This window comes from Typopeltis vanoorti, chromosome 17 (genome assembly GCF_054136105.1).
Source record: "Typopeltis vanoorti isolate ZY-2024b chromosome 17, IOZ_Tvanoo_1.0, whole genome shotgun sequence".
NCBI classification, from domain to species: domain Eukaryota; kingdom Metazoa; phylum Arthropoda; class Arachnida; order Uropygi; family Thelyphonidae; genus Typopeltis; species Typopeltis vanoorti.
Genome location: NC_143565.1, coordinates 65,319,553 through 65,340,482, shown reverse-complemented (window position 1 = coordinate 65,340,482; position 20,930 = coordinate 65,319,553). Strand labels below are relative to the sequence as shown.

Below are 20,930 nucleotides of genomic sequence, written 5' to 3'. Positions count from 1 at the left end.
TTGCTTTCCAGCTTAGGACTCTCGCTTTGATGTAGTAATTTTTTTTTTTTTTTTTCACCAGAGGTCAGGCCAATAGTTGTAATGGTTGGTCAGTAACTTTAGCATGCCATGTAGATTGTAGTGCAGCTTGTTTCTTTGTATATATGTGTATACTCCAGATGATGTGATGGTTGAAACGTCTAGTGTTTATTTAGGTTTATATTAAACTAAAAGTTTTACTGTAACAAGGTAGTTGTTTCCATAATTTTCATGATGTATTCTGATCACTGTGTAAGCATGAAGGAAATAAAAAGTAATCTCTAACATCATTACATGCAATGATGCACCTTGCCTATGGGGGTGTCTGTTGACTTCTTTCCAAGCAGTGTATACCACAAAAACAATGGTATTAAAACACACACACACAAGGTTCGACTTAACTGCTCACCAATTTGCCCATGGTGAGTAGCTGACAAAATAGAATTTTTTTTTATTTAATAAAAAAATTTTTTAAACAAGATTTTTTTAACTTTAAAAAAATATATGAAAAATATAATAAAAAAATAGAATTTTTTTTAATAAAAAAAATTTTTAAACAAGTTTTTTTAACTTTAAAAAAATAAATGCAACACCACCAATCAGTTTATGGAACTCTTATTGTCTTATTGAAATCAGTAGGTATATCATTTAAAAAAAAATGTGTGTGGTGGTGGGGGTGGGGATTCTTGTACATTTTTTGTGTGATGAGTAGGATTTTGCATAACCTGTCAAGCCCTGCATAGAAATATAAATAAAAATGAGCTGTAACTCCCAAGTTTACGTGACAGTATGTTTTTCACGACATGTCTGTGCATTATTAACACAAGACTATTTACACACAGGCACAAACTTTCAGATTTCTGGAAGAATTACTACAGTAAATTAGATTTTTAAGTTCAGCCCATACACGAGACGTTGATTGATCAACCTAATGTACTATATGGGTAGTGGGTTGGAAAAGGATAAACTTGTTTATATTTGATTTAAACGCCAGTATATTGTATTTATTGGAAAATACATCAGGGGAAGACTGTTCCATAATACAGCAGTAGGAGGGATGAAGGAGTAGGAAAAGAAACTTGTTTTGTGGGTTTCAAGGTGTACTGTGAAAGGATGTTGGGTGGCAGCTGTCACCCATCAATAATTCCTCCACCAAAGATGTACTGAGTGGAGGAATTATTGATGCTATTTCACATGAACATTTGCCATGGAAATATTTATAGAATACACAAATCACAGAGACCAAACATCTGTGTGAAAGTGGAAGAGATTAATTAACATATTGCTATATATAAGTAACACAGAGATTATAGTGAGATATGCATTATCCCACCTTCTTTTACAAATTAAGACCCATTTGGATTTTTATACCAAATTTTAGTTATTACCAGAATGCTAATCTAATCTCCATAGTCTTCTGATGCATGTTCTCTGGCTTGTTTCCGTTTTTACAGGATGAAAAATCCTATTATCCTTGCATGAGTTCAGTGATTTACCTTCAAGCAAAAAACTCTTATAAATTCTGCTTGCATCTTGGATGGGATTTAAACCAAGTCTTTGTAACCAAAGGGTGCTGTGACTGCTGAGTGCACTAGAACAGCTGGTATATCATATATGTGATTTAATGCAGAGCTTCTTAAACTGTAGGTTGCAACCCAAATGGGGTTGCTTAACTGAATGTAGGGATCACAAAAAATTTGGCAACAGTAAAAGGTTTCTGTTGCCAAAAAACTAGCAACGGCCAAAAATTAATTCAAAATCAAACGCATAATGAACCCGAGATGTTTCTGGCAGCGCTCGTCTGTGTTGCATCATGCTACTTTCACTGCAGCCTTGGTTCTGAATACACAATATGTGCACTTTGCACTGCGCATGCCATCATGCCATGCAATGCCAACGAACGCTGCCAGAAACACCTCGGCTCAGATTCGAGACTAGTGTATTGTAATTCTTTATGTAAATGGTAAAATTATATGTATACCAAAGAATTGTTTTAAAATAAATTTCTTTATGATTTATTATCAATAAATGTTTGATTTGTATACCTATTTTATATACCTATGTACCCGGGGTAGCGTAAACGTTTCTCAGGAGAAATGGAGTCACAAGTAGAAAAATTTTGAGAAGCTCTGATTTAATGCATGTTAGTTCTCGATGACCATATTTTATCCCAATAAAATGCAAGAATTTATTGATACTGCTTCATCAAACTTCTTGAAAATTGTTTCCACTAAGAAGAAACAAGCAGAGGGAATTAAAAGACTGCCAATTACACTATAAAGAATGTTGCAATCTACTTACCTGTACATTGTTTCAGATTCTACTTCTCCAAACCAAACTTTCAAATTCGGGGTAAAGTTTTCTCCTGTTAATTCTAACATTGCAACATCTCCACCTCCATTGAGCTGAAATAATTAAATATTCTAAGATTAAATAGTGTTAATATTAAAATGGATAAAGGTAAAGAGCTTTAATCAAATATACATTTGTATCAGTCTTATACATGAGAGATCTACAAATCTATAACATAATAGTGCCACGTGTGGGCAAGTTAGAAAGAGAGAGAAGAAAGAAATCTGTTAATGTGTTACTTGAAGAGCTAGGGTTGTATTCATTGGGAAAAACAGTATGAGGAAGACAGTTCCAAAGAACAGAGGAAGACAATGAAAAAGGGAATGAGAAGCTGGTTGGATAAGTTTGGAGCTAAACAGTGCATGGATGTTGACATGCAGCTTCCTATGTTACTAGCGGATTAGAGGAAAGTGGAATAAACATAGTGGCCAGTATCTTTATTCCACTTTCAGTGAATCAGCACCCATGAAAATAAAGTACCTATGAGGACTCTATTTGAGGAATTCTGTAAGAGGATTATTTGTTAAGAAGTTTGCATGTTTGTATCGAAAAATGGGCATTGTTTTGGATACAATCGGCACAGACCATCAGTAATGAGTTCCAGAGCACCAGTAACACAAGGTGAGCACTAATACTGTACAAAAAGAACTCCATTTATAGGGTTTCCAAAGAAGAGCAACAGCACACAAGACAAACATCACAACAATGAACAAAGCAGCTCATGGCCTAGTGGAAAACAGTACTCTGGATGATGAATCAAGGTTCACTTGTGTCCAGTCTGATGGCAGGGTGTGGGTGTGGAGGCAGACTGGTGAATGCTTGTTACCACAGTGTGTTGTATCCCCAGTAAAGTTTGGTGGTGAAGGAGTAATGGTGTGGGGTGCATTCAGCTGGTTTGGAGTGGGACCACTGATCACTGTGCATGGTTCCATGAAGGAATTTCATATTCTGAATATGAGTTGGCACCTTGATATTCTGGATCAGGTGCTGCCTACACTGTTTATGAAACAGACCTATGTTTCTATCAAGACGACAATGCCCCATGCTACAAAGCTGCAGCTAATATGGAATGATATGAAGAGACGGATGTTAAATGACTGCCCTGGCCTGTGCAGTATCTTGACTTTAACCTCATCGAACACCTGTGGGACGAATTGGAGTGGCAATTGAGGTCCAGAGCAGCAAGTTCTCGATCTGTCGCTGAACTCAGTGCTGCTTTGATGGAGGAATGGGGACAAATTCCATCTGTCTGCCACACATTGATGAAAAGCCTCCCTCAAAGGGTGTAGGAGGTGATCAAAGGTGGATATATACCCGATATTGGGGGTTTGCCTGCTTGTATCAATTGTAAATTGCTAAAGTGTCCAGACAATTATTGGTAGATAGTGTATATAAAAAGGGAAAGCATTAGAAGCATATGCATATTAAACAGTGAACCATTTTGAATCTCTAAAATATATGAGTGGAATTATATTGCATATGCATTTTTTAAGTTGGTTGTAAATTATATTATATGTAGGTAACAGAGAATTTCATTTCTTTTCTTTTTGTTTTTTGGCTTCCATAATTTTGTTGACTGTTTCATGTAAAAATGTTTTCCTGTACAACAGTAATTTGTTACTTTGCCTGCTATCATATAGTATGCAATAGTGGTATATTCAGAAACTTGTATAGTATGAGCTATTTTGCTAGGTTTTGTTTTATAGTACAAATACATTTTCCCTTACATCTAAGCTGTTATGTAAGGAAAAATGTATTTGTACTAGAAATATAAAGCAAGACCTAGCAAAAATATGTTATTAACTGATATGATAGGAATGGGTAATAAGAGTTTCTGTTTAAGAAAATTCTTTGATGTTTTATATGATTAGATACTCTTTACATCTGCATTACCTAATATCATCCTAAACAGATACCATGTTGTATTTATTACATGACACCATCACACATTCCCTGAAAGTAAGAGACCATTTTACTCCACACAACAATACTACATACCTAAATACATTAAAAATAAGGTAATATATAATACTATTCCAAGAGGGCATACAACTTGCACTGCTTCTTATTCTTCTAATGAAGCCAGTGTTTTTTAGATATTCTTGATCCAAGCCATGCAAGAAGACATGTTCATGTCAACTTAATATCAATCCATTATTCTAGAAATTTTATTAATCAGACATAGCAATCTAATTATCCTTATATTTAATAGTTGATGCGTGTGTGTGTGTGGGGGGGGTAAATTTAGTTTTTTTTTTTTTTAATGTATTTTGTCTTGTCCAAATTTATAATCATATTATTATACTTTATTTATGGAGTGCATGAAGTACAGTATTTGTTTCTACAACAAACAACATAAAAGATTATATACACTTCATCCATCAAGCTGTGGTCTTCTGTAAAACATCAATAAATATGGAATATTATGTAAAAATATTATTTTTTTTCATAATAGTGTTCCCACTCAATGTGACTTTTTAGAACAGCTTATTCTTTTACCAATCAGATGCGAGTCTTTAGTCCTCAATGTTTCAGAAGAAGGCACACTATGGATAATATATTCATGCTCTTATATCCAAGGGATCACAAAGCCCAGATGCTGGTTAGGTGTTCTTGCACTAAATTGATTGATATCAAAAATTATGCTCAAAGGAATGTATACTTTCCTGGGTGCACTCTTTTTATTCCATGGACACACCTTGCTACAACAAGAAACAGTATGCATCTACTTTTATATATATATATATATACACACGAACAAGTTACCATAAGGTGTTTTAACCTTATTAAATAAAAATCTCAGGAGGAGATTAATTTTTAACTTTAACATTTATTATACCCAAGGTAAAATACTTTCTACATATATATACAGGGTGTTCGGGATAAATTTGACAGTTTCGTAAGGAAAAAGAAAATCTTCTTTGTATCTATTAAATTTAATGAATTGACAAAAAAACATTACAGGCAGAGTTAATTACAATACTATCAACAAGATTTACTCAAAATAACCACCATTAGCATCGATCACAGCTTCAATTCTGCTTCGGAACCTCGAACAAGCTGATGCTACAGTCTCCCTGGGAAGGGCCGCAAAAACTGTTTTAATTTTATCCATTAACTGGGCTTTTGTATTACTGGAAGTGCGATTGGTGTCTTTTTCAACTGCGCCCCATACAAAATAATCCATGGGGTTAAGGTCTGGGGAGTTTGGAGGCCAAACATTTGGACTGGTGAAGTCGTAGAAATTTTCAGACAACCATTTTTGACTTTTCCCAGAGGTGTGGCAAGGGGCCGAATCCTGCTGCCATACATACGGCCTACCATTGGCTACCCTTGTTATCCAGGGCTTGACTACAGTTAGCAACTCCACGAACAAAGCCCGAATTCCAATGCCAGGGTTCTTCAACACCTGTTCCTGCAGATTTGCGAGGAATTCTGCTGTACGAATGCAATCAGATCGTCTGCTAGGGATCTTTCTTCTTGCTACATCCTCGTAGTCACCATTGCAAGTCTCTAGTTCATGCCTGATTGTTTTTACTGTATTCAGGGAGCATTGGGCAGCAGTCGTAATATCCTTATTTTGATGGCGGGCACGAATCATCATGATACAAGTTATTCTCTTCCATGATTCAGGTGGGTTCCAGCTATCCATCCTTTCTGACATCTTGTATATGAATGAAGAAGGGTCCAAACTTTTAAATGAAGAGAAGTGTGTGTTAATACATGTAACTTACGGAAAAATATAATTAATTATAAATATGTCAAATTTATCCCGAACACCCTGTATATATATATATATATATATATATATATATATATATAATAATTTCATCAAGGCAATAAACAAATGCAAGGTTAGTTATCCTTAATCCTTCAAGACGAGATTAACAATATGGTAATATATGATTAATCTCTGCCTTATATCCAAGGAATCACAGATGTTTTCATGGGTGCTCTTCCATTGAACTGGCTGATGCTATTCCTCCACTTTCTCTCTAGTCCATAAACACATGAGCAACTACTGGTCAATATCTATTCACTGTCCAACTATAAAACACACCAATCCAACTGCTTGTGCTCCTCTTTCATTCTGTGTAGTAATGCTTTGAAAGAACAGTTTTTCCCACTGATTTCCCCCATAAACTCTATAATATCCAGTTGTTCAAAAAACATATCAATAGGTTTCTTCTTGTTGTTCATGCATGGAACTCATATGGTATAGTTTTCAACCTCTTGTAGGTGGGATTGATATTAAAAAAAAAAAAAACCTGATTACCAGGATATATGTGGACCAATGGGCAAAAAAGTTTAAACACAATTTATGATTATTTTTAACAATGATCTCTTTTCCCCTTTTCATGTTACCTTTAATAGTAACAAATTTACAACAACAAACTGATTTCAAATTCTGTATAGTTACGTATGTGTGGGGGGGGGGGAACTGCATGTGCACATGTGTGGTGGGAGAGTTGTGTATCTGCATGCACATAAACACAACTCATCACCCCCCCCTCCCCCCAAAAAAAATAAAAATAAACGAATGAATAAAATAAAAAAAGATTTTCTATTCCTTCATTTTTTTTTTTTTTTTGTACGAGTTTAGACTTCTTAAAACAGAATCCATTGGATTACTGTAAAAAAAAAAATTCAAATAACCAACTTGGTCTCTTTCACATTCCAATAGTGCTTTGAAAAACCTTACTACAAATACATAATAATAAAAAAGGGAAAATATCCACCAAAAAGAAATAAACACCTACTTACATGAAGGCTGTGAACAACAGGAACTGGAGTAACTGAAGATCTCACAGGTCCCATTCCCTCAAAGAAAGTATATTCTGCTTTATCAGTACTGATAATAGTCCAGGAAGCTCCATCATTAATCATTTCTTTGTTGGGTTCTTTAGGACAAGGGGTAGCCTGAGAGTAAAGTAATAAGCATGTAAGTATATTAATATTATCAGACATACAAAAATATTTTGGGAAAATTTGGAGAAAAGAGCAACGCCAATTATAATGGCAAATACCTGTTGGATTTCTGCTCAGGACATAGACTGGTTATTACTAACACCATGTTCCAACATAAAAATGTGCATAAATTCACATGGAGAGAAGAGGCAAGGAATAAGAAAAGTCTCATTGACTATGTTATTGTTGATAGTGATGTTTTCTCCCTGGTGCAGGACACCAGAGTGTACAGAGGATTTGAAATTGGAAGCGATCACTATTTAGTCTTGAGCAGGATAAAATTGAATTTTGTATTGAAAAGAATAACATGCAAGAAAGTTTTAAAGCGAATAAACGTTGAGCAGCTCTCAGATGTGAACTGTAGACTAAAATACACAAAGATTATTGAAGAAAAAATGAAAGAGTTTGAGAACAGGAACCAAACCTTGGAGATTCAGTGGGAAGCCTTGAAGAAAACCCTGATTGATTCAGCCAGAGAAGCATGTGATGAGATTGTCTGTAAGGATAGAAAAATCAGAACTCCATGGTGGACACAGGAAGTTAAAGAGGCAGTGAAGGAAAAGAAGAAAGCATATCAAAAGTTCCTGGCAAATAAGTCAGCTTGTGCTCTTAGAGAATACAGAGACAAATGTAAGAAAGCTAAACACTGTGTAAAACTAGCTAAACAAAAGTCATGGGAGGACTTTGGCAAGAACATAGAAAATAAATATCAAGAAGGTGGCAAAATATTCTGGAGGTTGTTGAAGAAGCTTAGAAATGAAAGAAAGAGTACTGTAAAAGGAGTTAGAGATGATAAAGGTTACATGAAAACAGGAGAAAAAGATATCCTTGAAGTATGGAGTATTACTTCGAAAAATTGCTAAATGAAACAAGCAGTGGTAAAAAACACTCAACAGGCATACAGTCAGGAATACATATCCATACTTGAAGTAGAAAAAGCCATCAAAGGCTTGAAATGTGGAAAGGCAGCAGGAGTAGATGATATTCGACCAGAAATGCTGAAATATGGTGGTATAAAAGTCTTACAGTGGCTACACTGCATAGTTCAGAAAGCGTGGACAGAGGGACGAATTCCCGATGATTGGAGTAGAGCTCTAATAGTACCCATATATAAAAAGGGAAATAAAACTGAATGTGAGAATTACAGAGGTATTTCCCTACTGAGTGTTCCTGGCAAGATCTATGCAAGCATACCTGAGAAATGGTCGAGAAGAATTGTGAAAGAAAAGCTTGGTGAAGAACAAGCTGGATTCAGGCCAAATAGAGGCTGTCAATATCAGATCTTCACTTTACGACAAATAATTGAGAAAGAACATAATATTCCTTATAATGGTCAGCATGGATTTATAAAGGGTAGGTCCTGTTATAGCAATTTACTTGCATTTTATGATAATATGGTAACGAGTGTGTTAGATAAGGGAGAATCACATACAGCAATATTCTTGGACTTTGCAAAAGCATTTGATAGATTACTACATGATAAGTTGGTGTACAAGCTTATCATGTGGTAATCTATCAAATGCTAAGTACAATGGAGATGGGAATAGACAGCATATTGGTTAAATGGATCGGAGATCGGCTCTGTGAATGATACCAGCAGGTTGTGTATGATGGAGCAGTATCTCAAAAAAGGATGGTAAAAAGATGTACACCCCAGGGTTCGGTTCTTTAGCCTCTCCTGTTTAACTTGTTTGTAAACAATATATCATGTGGACAGAGTGGGGATCTTCAGTCGTTTGCTGATGATGCAAAGTTGGAGAGAATTATAAGTAGTACTGCTGATATTGAATCCCTTCAGGAAGATTTGAATAGACTTTTGACTTGGACAAAGAAGTGAGGTTGTAGTTTTAATATTAACAAGTGCAAGGTGTTGCATTTTGGTGTGCAGAAATATAAGGCTGTGTACTATATTGATGGTGCTGTACTGCAGGAAGTGGATGAGATTCAAGATTTTGGAGTGATGATTGACAGTAGACTGAAGTTTAGAGGCATATTGAAAGAGTTGCAAAGGCTGCACATTGTAAAGTGTCCATGATAAGAAGTACTCTAACATGTAGGGATAAGGAAGTGGTTGTGCTACTGTATAAAGCGCTAGTCAGATCACACTTGCCCCACTGTGCTCAAATTTGGTCACTTGATTTCAGTGTGATGTAGAAACATTGGAGAGGGTCCAGAAACAAGTGACTAAGACCATATCAGGACTCTGGAATGCTGGCTATGGAGAGAGAGGGGTTGAAGAAAGTGGATTGCAGAGTTTAGTGAATAGGAGGAAAAGAGGCAATATGATAGACATTTAAGTTAGTGAGAGGATTTCACTAGATGGGATTATAAAAAATAGAAGGCGAGAGGGGAAAAACCAGAAGTCATCTCTGGAAGTTATGCAAGAGTGTTGTGAAAAGGAGTGTGAGGAGTAGATTTTTTACATGGAGATTTAATGGAACCAATTACCAGAATGTGTTTTTAACGTAAGGAGTGTTAAGGATTTTAAGATTCAATATGATAAATATGTTGTCAGTTGAATGAACCTTCCACGATGAGTCTGCTGACTCTGTGCAGGGTGCAATAATAATAATGAATTACAACTGGTCATTACATCCTTAGGATAACAGTTTGTTAAGCCAGACACTGTTTTTATACTTACAACTATTATCAACGACCATGTAAATATGGTAATTTTATTAACTGTGTTAGTGTAACAATACATATAGACTGCACTCGTTCATAATTATACTATATTTATTTTCTTGCAAGCAATGTTAACCACAAAAAACACTGGATTTTTTTCACCATTCTCGAACGCTTCGACAGTGGTCAAAAGACAGAATCCTGTGATGTCCTGCTGCAAGTAAAAGACCTCTTCATTTATTTTGTCCTTCCCTTATACTACCTCTAACATTCTTTTAAACATTTTTTATAATTATTAAGATGTGCGAGAGGGGAAAAAATTATGGCAACTTTGCAGGACCATATGTAAAAGTTAGCAAGCTTTCAAATTAGACTTATAGAGAATTTTAAAAAAAATTAATAGAAAACAAAATGATACCTGAAACTGGATTATCCTTTCCTGTGAAAGACAGAGATACATTCGCTCAGTATCTTTCATATAAAATGAACACTTATGTAACTGAGAAACGGGATCATCAGCATCAAGAAGGGCCGTTTGTTTATCTACTTTTCTTATTATCTGTATAAACAAAAAATAAGAATAAAAAATCAAAATGGATGCACAAAAACATATACAGAAATTTATACACAATGATAAAAAAAAATCTTTTACACAACACGTGTTTAGTAAATAGGATGACTGTGTGTTTTTGAATGCCCAGACTTTTGCCTACCTTTGATGTTGTGAACTGAATGTATGAGCAAAGCTCAGGTAGTATGGTCACTTCTACCATTGATGCCATTTGTTTGTTCCCCTAATTTTTTTTTTTTTTCTCAGAACTCTCATGTATACTCTTTTGTACACAATTTAACCAGTGTTTTTACTAATTTCTCTCTTATTCTGTATAAATTTATTGTTGCTCCCTGATATAGCAGCTTTGCTAATTTTGTTGTCTATTTCAATAATTAGTTTGCTATCTTCACTAACAATTGTGCATGAACAGCTGAAATGCTTTACTTGTTCTATAGGCTCTTCGTTCAGGATACAGCTAACGTCTTCAATGTTCATGCCTATTTTCATAGTCCTTTGTCTATTTTATCATTGATTTTCATAACAAATTTATTACAGTTGTTACTCAATTTAATCAGGAAATGTTAGGGAATCCTGCAACTTCTACTGGATTTGTTTACAAGTACAACGTGTTCTGCATAAATGCAGAGAGCTGAGTTGAATACTATCAATTTTGATATTAGGCCTAATATCACTTTCCTCCAGTGCAGATAATCTCTCACATAATTTAACATCAAACCTTTGTTAAATGTTTGATTTAACATCAAATACCTCGTCTCACACTTGATTTAACATCGAACTGTCTTCCTGTACCTTCTTCAATACTAACTACTGATAATTTAAATATAGACTAATGTACTGCTCAATATAATGTCAGCTTTACACCAAATAATTGTAGTGACTTGGTTTAATTTATGTCATACTGGAAGAGGGAGATGCACACAATTCATGAAGTACTTACCATTATTATTAACTTTGGTCTTTTTTTCCAGATTTTCCCAAAATATTCCTGTGTGTCTGGTTCTTTACCTACTCAGCTGTTAAGAGATCTCCAACAAGGAACAACTTTTCCAAATTCTTTGTGTCAGCTACATTCACCAATAAACAAATTCCTCTCTTTCTCAGTATAACTTTCTTCTTGTGGGGTCATTGGTACAAAGAAGTCTCATTGTCCAATTCTTTAGTTTGACATTTGTCCACATCAGTCTGCTTGATATTGCCTGCCATTCAAGATGCTTATCCTCATTTTTAGTGCTAAATATTATATATAACGTCTTGTAACAGTTATTTAGAAGAATTTCACCTGTTTTTATCTTCTTTGTTACGATAATACCAATTATGTTGACCTGGTACTTCTCTAAAATTCTGTTGATGGAGATTTGAAGTTTGTTTCAGTAATTGACTTTTCACTGTTTATCCTAGTTCCCTGTTGTGTGTGTGTGTGTGGGGGGGGGGGGGGGTCTAACTGAATGACAGCTAAGCTGGCATGAAATTACATCATGATGTATCATTCTGTATGTGTTTAAGCCAGTAAGAATACAATTTGGTTGGCCAAATCCCAAACTGTCAGCCCATTCTCATTCATTTGGTATCCAAGTAGATACCTACTGATGGATGTACCACAAGAAGGTGAAGAATGGAGATTAGACCAAAACCTTAGGTTCTCTGCATATCTTAAAAAAGTAATGTGGAGATCACCTCCCAGTTAGCTTTGACCCTTGTTGTATCATAATTTTTTTTTTTTTTTTTTACATCTGATTTGCATTCTACAATTTAGATATTATTCCTCTTCTGTGTTAGAAATGTTGCTACCGTATATCATTAAAATAATAAAGGTTGTGGTAAATTTCTGCTCTTCCTGTTATCCTTCCCACCTTACTCTGACAGCCCTCTCTCTTTTTGAGAGTGTGAGAGAAGGCTGTCATGTCATTCTCCTGATATAACTTTAAAAAAAAAACACAGGTCTACTAAGCTATAACCAAAAAAAAAAAAAAGAAAGAAAAAAAAGAAAGAACAACTTATCTGAAATTGTCTAGGATGCTACCTGAAAGGAATTTAATGCACAATATTCTAAGTATAAGAGGGAAAGGAAACACAGTAATGTGAATTTTGTTACATTGTTAATTACATGCTGTTTTTCTCCCATCATCTCAGGATTTTAACCCCACAACTCAGAACGCATCACCTATAGAACTATTTCACACTGTAATAATGTTGTTAGGCTTTAGGCTCACAGGATGGTGGCAGTAGCCTGCCATACTCTCACCTATTGTGTCTAAATCATGTAGCTATGATGACTTAAGGATAAACGCAGCTGTACATCAGTTTCCTCAAGAATTAAAATGCAAATGCAAAACTGCGTTCAGAAATGCAGTTTTCTGTCTCTTACTTTCGTAACTAATTTTAACTCATAATAATACTCCTGATAATTCTTGGTAGACAATTATGTAATGAGAGAGGCAAAACAATTACTGTAAAAATTCATAACAAAGTGTACATGAGTTTTTACAAAAATGATACTAGTACTGTGTGTTCTAGTATTTTATATTCTTACATTAGGCACATTTTCATTATAATTGTAACAAAGCAGCTTTTAGAAAGCCAACTGTTTATTACAGTTCAAGAGATTGTTTAGTACATAATTTGTGAAGGCTAGATTTAAGATCCAAGAGAACAGGAAACTAAAAAACAGATATCAAATTAAAAAACAAAGCTATTTTAGCAATGAAGCAGTCCTAGGCTAAAAGAAATAATTAAATGTAGTTTATTCAATTAAAGGATATTAATTTAACATGCCAGTGTGCGTGTTATTATTATCCTAAGACCACACAGAGTCACGGACTCCAGGGGGGGGGGGATAATAATGGCTATTAGAAGGCTAGCAATATACTGGTTTTTGTCTACAAATACTAGGAGCATTAGGAATAAAGGGAATGAGTTTGCAGCAAAGGTTGTTGGTATCAGTGAAACTTGGTTAACTGAGGAGGATGTTCTAACCAGGATAGAAATCGAAGAAGAGCAAAGCATATTTCAGCAGGATAAAGAAGTTAAACCTAGTGATGGAGTGTTACTCATGACAAGAGATGAATTGTGTGATCTCAGGGTGGAGATTCCTAGTGGAAAAAATGGCAATGGCTTTGAGAGTATATGGTGTAAGAAAGATGTTTATGAGAGAAGATATTTAATGAGATGTTGCTACAGATCAGGGAATATAAATAGTGATGAACAGGAAATGTTTAGGCAAATTAGTCTGGCAAGTGCAAAGTGAGCAATCATTATGGGAAGCTTCAACTACAGTGATATAAACTGGGCAGAGGAGACAGCATGCAATAATAAGGGAACTGATTTTTTTAATTTTGTGAGGGAAAACTGTCTTAGGCAGCATATAGTGGAGGAAACACAAGAAGCAAGATTTTTGGATTTGGTCATAGCATCAAAGGATTTGATTGTCACTCAGGTGACATTCCCCCCCCACCGATTGGTGACATTGATCATATAGTCCCGACTTGGAGGATGAATAGGCATGTGCAGGTATTAAAGCAGAGAGAATTTGAGAATTTACATGGAATTAAAAGGAAGGCAATTATCATAGAATTAGAAAGAAGAGGGGTCGTTAATGCATGGGAAATACTTAAGAAAAAAAATTGTTGACAGCAATGACAGACTGTATACCTTGAGCGAAGAAATGAGGTACGAGGGTAATATTATTTATGCAGGCTAGCATGGATTTGTTAACCCTGCGGAGATCGCGGTTGAAAAAATTGTAGCGTAGGTTGCTTGTATCTGAGAGATACATTCATTACTAGTATGTGCTAAAACACAATAAAACTTTGAAAAAAATGCTGCAAATATAATACATGATGGTTTATTTATTTTCAGTTACAATCTAGAAATTATTGAACAAAGAAAAAAACAACTAAACCAATACTATACTGAAAGCGGAGTTCGTGGTATCTCTCAGATACAATTTACCATGAAATATCACTTTCACATTCGACACTATCATTCTCATCATCGGACTCGAGTAACAAAATTGCTGAATCTCTTCAACATCTGATGGATTATCCAATAGATATATTTTTCCAGCCATTTTCAATGGTAAATAATAAAAAAAAAACACTAAACCAATACTATACTGACATCGGAGGTTGCGGTATCTCTCAGATACAATTTACTATGAAATATCACACACCTTTAATAACATGTGTTAAACCAAAACTGACCACATAAACAGTGTGGAATATGACTCATAATATATGCATGCGCAGCTACTCATGACCTCCAAGCTATACACTGGATATGTGTAAGAATATTTATATTAAACAATTCGTTTGTATCTGTCAGATCAGCCGTGACCTCCGCAGGGTTAAAGGGCACTCTTGATTTAGTAATCTGGTTACCTTTTACAGTCAAGTAATAAGAGCAGCAGATGAGGGTAAGGCATACACCCCCCCACCCCCAAAGTTGGAAAATTTTCCAGCTTTTTCAATGTTGATTTGCTATAGCACAGCTTTAACACCCACCTTAAATCATGCAACATAACTGTATTATTATTTCAAGGCCTCCTTGGTGTGTGTGTGTGTGTGCGCGTGCGTGTGTGCTCCCACAAAGTCTGTCATTTCATAAGGTTGTTTTCACCTTCTGTTGGTCATCCCATTGGTGTTGGAACATTGATAGGATTCTACTAAGGTTGTATTAACAATTTATTTCTGAAAGAACAAAGAAGACTTTGTAATAAAGTTTGTAATAAACAAATATGTTTACACAGAAAAATATATCCTTTAGAAGGGGAACAGTGTGTTTCCTAAAAATAAGAAAACTGTATAACCCAAGTTTGTATTAATAAAATTCTAATGTATGTATGTAATAGTGTTCAATCTCACTCATAAAAGGTTGCAAACCTATAGCACATATAGAATGCAAATTGCAGAGGTGACCTCTGCAATTTGCATTCCCTCAACTTCTCTCTGTTACTGGTATTCTAGTCCTGACACTGCTTCATTATTCATCTTTGGATCAATCCTCCCTAGAGTTTCTACATCACAATGGAAACTAGATGATAGAATGTGAGTACAATAATCCATGAGTCATCTGACCAGTGTGCTCCACTATCCAGTGACCTCTGCAATTTGCATTCCCTCAACTTCTCTCTGTAACTGGTATTCTAGTCCTGACACTGCTTCATTATTCATCTTTGGATCAATCCTCCCTAGAGTTTCTACATCACAATGGAAACTAGATGATAGAATGTGAGTACAATAATCCATGAGTCATCTGACCAGTGTGCTCCACTATCCAGTGACCTCCGCAATTTGCATTCCCTCAATTTCTCTCTGTAACTGGTATTCTAGTCCTGACACTGCTTCATTATTCATCTTTGGATCTATCCATATACCCCTACTAACGAATTGCTAAACTGGTGTACTTATCATAGTAATAACAATATGTAAGTACACGAGTTTAGCAGTTCGTTAGTAGAGGTATATGTAAGTTTGGTTCACTTAAAACCTTGATATTCCAGGTCTACCTACTCACTGATGAGACCTCAAAAAGGGTTGAAACCGGTCTGGGTAGTGACCTCTTCTCATAATGTAAAACGATAATACATCTCCTAGGAGCTGCGTTTTACATTATGAGAGAATATTAAGGATAGTGACGGAGCTTACTCCACCTTTGCTCCGAGTTGCACTACCCAAGTGATTACTTACACTTGGGCTCACCGATAGTTTTTACGGCATGAAACTCTAGGATTTCGATGGATTTTCATCCGAGTTTCGTACCCGGCTGTAGAATAATACAGGATTTAGATATAATTCTTATTGGTTGATACCTCCCATGATGAGTCTTATTCCATGGATGTTTGTGATAACAATAATATGGTGAAATTCAGATTGTAACAGGAACTAGCACTTCAATCCTAGTGAATGCCTTATAGGAACAGAGATTACACATAGGCAAATTGAGTTGAAGGTGGTCTTATAATTAGTCTCATCAAAAATTAAAGACCTTGTGAACTCCCTTTGGAGCTAGAGATAGTTAAGTATCGGGTATTATGCTAAAGCTAATTTTAGAATATTCAGTAATTTCGTGCAGCTATTTATTGATATCAGAACATTCTTCATTGTTTCTTCCAAATACAAAAAAATACATTCAGATTTGTAATAGCTTACATATCATTAACTTTCTTCCATCTGACTTAGTAATGATAGTAGCATGCGCATTTCCTATGTTCTTTAAGGTGGATTTTAACAATTCTTTCCATATTTCTAAAACATGGTTAACCTGCATGCACACGATACCCACTGAGGTTGCTGTTTTGTAATATGCAGTTTAACCTCCCTAAGCCATGACGTGTTTATACGTCCACCAAAATATGGATGTGAAGCATATGATAGAGTTGAAGAAACACGGATAAGAAATGCTCATCATCAATTATCTATCCATTAAGAAGTTGATAATCCTTCACACTCAGAAGACCACTTAACTGGATTAACCAAGATTCAAAGCTTCATCTAAGAGCCAGTGGTACTAAGTAACACGAAATGTGTAGTTCCTTACAGTATATATAGTGTAGCTGAAAATACACAATATATTTTTATATTTCTAGTGCTTTTATCATATAATCATAGTTTACTGTTAATATGATGACAAAAAAAGAGAAATATCATACTGAAATGAGGAAAAAAGTGGCCATTGATGGATATGAAAAATAGTTGCAATCATTTCCTGCACATAAATCTTGTATCAGCTAGAAAAGCAAATGCCAGAATCAATTTTTTTATTACTGTTATTATTATTATTAATTTTGTCTAATTATTGTTAAGATGAGTACAGTTTGTTAATGTGTGGAATGAATTTGAAGGATGAAGTGAACTATATAAGAATGATGGACTGCATTTGGGTGGTTTCGGTGTGAGTTGCTTGGAGAGACTGCTGCTGGAAGGTAGAGAAGTGAGTACAGAGAATGAATCTGATCAAGTGGGAAGCGATGTGGAAGAGCGGGAGTGTAAGACAGGAGAGATTGAAGAGGTGGTTATGAATGAGGAAGTGAGTGGCATGAGTATAGAGAATGAGTGTTGTAATATTTTTATTATTTAATTTATTTTATTATTATGTCAGACTGCGCCAATTTTAATAATTTATTTGATTTATATCATTAATATCATAGTTACTTGAACCAGTTCAAACTGTCAATAGACTTCAATTTCTAATTCATGCACAAAACTCACAATTATTCTTAATCCTTTAGCCTACAACCTTTGTTTTACTACCCCCCCTCCCTCTCAAGGCCATAAGTATGCATTTCATGTGCTCGAAGTGTAGACTTAGGAAAAGCTTCTGGCTGGAACCAATTCCTTAATCTACCTTGCTGTATTTCACTTGTATTGATCCTTAAAAAAAAATTTTTTTTTTGACTGGCCATTAAGGATCGCATAAAAGAACTGTTTTTCTTTCCCTTACATACAAGATGAACAACCAGCTAAGCACAAAAATAGCTCTCAATTTCTATCTCAAGCAACTCCTATTAATTAATTAGTCAGTCATGGCAATCACTATTCTTAGGTCACACAGGTTCGATATTTTTATGAGACTGTGCACTGGCAAAACAAAATCAGGCAAGCTATTAACAAAACAAACATGTTTATTCATTCTAAGACAAAAATTTATATACAAAATTCAAACAGCACATATCACGTGTCTGGTTCTAACTAAGACAACAAGGGCACAATGGAGACAATACAAATCACGTCTCTAATTCTCCACATGATCATTTAAGCATTTCGCTCAAGCTTTAAAATGAAGAAATTATAAGTGCACGACATTTCAGGCACTTGGATAGAACTTAACACAGCTAAACTTCACTCACGTTATAAACAGAAAAAGGCAAAACTTAAACCAGATTCAATTTTAGCATCACACAACATTAACAAATCTTTAGAACTCTATATACTACTATTCACATTCAAACAGAAGTAGGGCTTTCCGACTTCTCTAGTACTTTCTATGCTAATAGATAACAGAACCGACATTCGTCGTTTGAGCTTCACAATCTAGGATATTACATAAAACATTTTACTTACAATCATGCCAGTTCATTACACAGATCTAGATCCTAAAGGCTTATGGTCATGTTCTTCCACTTCTTCCCAGCAAAATTTCCAATCGGGCAATAGGTTACAGCAGCAATAATTCAGCGCACACGTAGATCATCGAAGAACCATATGGATGGACATTTTGAAAGGACCGTTTCTGCTACTAGCGAATTTCCCATCTTCGTTGGAACTGCTGCTCACGGGAACGCAACTCTCCATCCTCGGAAAAGGCTTGGCACAGGAACAAAAAACTTTGAAGCAAGAGCCCTTTGGCCCCTCAATCTCTGCCTTTTATATCATTCTACTGATTTTGGCCCTTCTTCAAATTAAGTCCTCCAGATTTACTGCAGGGTTTTCTCCATCACCCATGCTATCATTGGGTTTTGGCGGGAAAACTCATAATCCGGTGATCTTCACGATTATCGCTGGCCTTAGGTCTATTTGCCTAATCCTGATCTGAGCTTAATTTTACTTGCAATTCTATTGGTTCTTATTTAAATATTCTAACAATTTGTTACCAGATTTAATACAGTAAGTGAGTTATACATTATTTTAAATACAAGTATTTTATGTAATTTAATTGTTCATGTAAAATCGACATAGAAGAAAAAAACTTCTATTTTTATTCTATACGATATTTTACTGTGTGGAAGAGAAACAGGGCGGTTCAGGGTGGAAAGCAGAACACAGCATGAGAAAGGTGGATACTCCAAGAGGATGTGAATGCATGTGTAGACAGGAAAGAAATGGAATGACCTAGGATCAAGAGGAAACAGTTGGACTTGAAGAGGGTTCTAAAATGAATAAGCAAGAAGGGAAATGGCTCCAGTTTAGCATGGAGAAAAATCACATCGAATGAGTGGTATTAGTGGAACTAGCTGTTGTGTTTGTATACAAATGCTAGAAGTGTAAGAAACAAGGCAGGTGAAATGGTTGCATTAATCGAGTCTGTTCACCCAAAAATTGTTGGAATAAGTGAGACATGATTAGATGAGGACGACATCCTGACAGGAATAGATGGAAGGGTATGATGTGTTTCGTGAAGATAGAAAGGATAAAAGGGGAGGGAAAGTGCTATTGATGATAGAGAAAGCGATGTCCATACAAAGTAGAGATGCAAGAGGGAAATAGTGTGCCAGTAGTTTTGAGTCAGTATGGTGTGAGATAGAGGTAAATAGAATAAAATATTGGTTGGATGTTGTTATAGACCTAGTAATGTGGATGGTAGTGACTATGAAATGTATAATCAAATTAGCCAACCAAATAAGAAAGGAGTGATCATTATGGGCAATTTTAATTATGCCAATATGGACTGAAAGGATGAGATAACTGCAAGTAAAGAAAATGAGTTTCTTGAGTTTTTGAGAGACAACAACCTCAGACAGTATGCAACAGAGGGTGCACAAGGATTGAAGGTCTTAGATTTGATCATCTCATCAGGGGATGTAATTATAAATGAGGTGTCTAATCGCCCACCAGTTGGTGAGAGTGACCATGATGTGATTACCTGGGTGGTTGCCAACAGTGTGACGACCTCTGTGAGAAAGGGGTATATGTGGAACCACAGGGGGGAGGGGTATGAAGAGCTCAGGAGACAGCTTGCAGGTGTAGCATGGAATGAGGAGTTAGCTGGAAAAGAGATCAATGCAGCTTGGGGGATTTTCAAGAACTATCTAGTAGAAGCAATATCTAAATGTATTCCAAGGATCAGAAGGTTAAATAAGATAGGTGTGAAATGGATGAATAGAGAGATTAAGCATGTGATACAGAGAAAAGAAGCATTATGGAGGGCATAAGATTAGTGGTGATAACCAATTCCATGGGGATTACAAAGACCAGGCAAGGCGGTGCCTTGGTTGGTAAGGGTAGTAAAAGTGATGTATGAATAGCAGTTAGTTAATGAAGCCAAAAAGAATTCAAAGGAGTTCTTTCGATATGTAGCCAGCAAAAAAAAAAAAAAAAAAAAATCTGGAAGAATGACATTGATTGGTGAAAATGGTATAAAGACAGTTGTTGCAGAAGATATAGTGGAGATACTTAATGAGCAGTTCATAAAGGTCTTTTAATCTTGTGAATGTGACTTCATGGAGAGATTGAGAGCAGTTGATGATGGGGAGGAGAGTCTGGCTGTAAATGAGCAAGAGGTGTATGGAGAGTTGAAAGATAAGGGGGGGCTTGATAATATATCACCACATATTCTGTAGGAATGTGCCAGAGAGTTGACACCTGCCTTGAAGTATTTTTTAATATGAGTCTTGCATTGGGTCAAGTTCATAATGAGTGGAAGGAGGGCAATGCTGTGCAGCTTCAAAAGGGAGATGATA

At 35.6% G+C, this 20,930-nt stretch overlaps 1 protein-coding gene across 1 annotated transcript in view; it reads right to left on the bottom strand.

Moving 5' to 3' along the window:
• LOC150097449 (recombining binding protein suppressor of hairless-like) overlaps positions 1 to 20,930 on the bottom strand; it is a 419,037-nt gene that overhangs the window by 52,022 nt on the left and 346,085 nt on the right. Inside the window, exons 11-13 of the mRNA XM_090407702.1 lie at positions 10,382 to 10,522; positions 7,135 to 7,290; positions 2,320 to 2,423 (exon numbers count right to left, since the gene is read on the bottom strand). Of these exons, the coding sequence (XP_090263828.1) occupies positions 2,320 to 2,423; positions 7,135 to 7,290; positions 10,382 to 10,522 (401 nt within the window). The remainder of the gene's footprint in view (positions 1 to 2,319; positions 2,424 to 7,134; positions 7,291 to 10,381; positions 10,523 to 20,930) is intronic.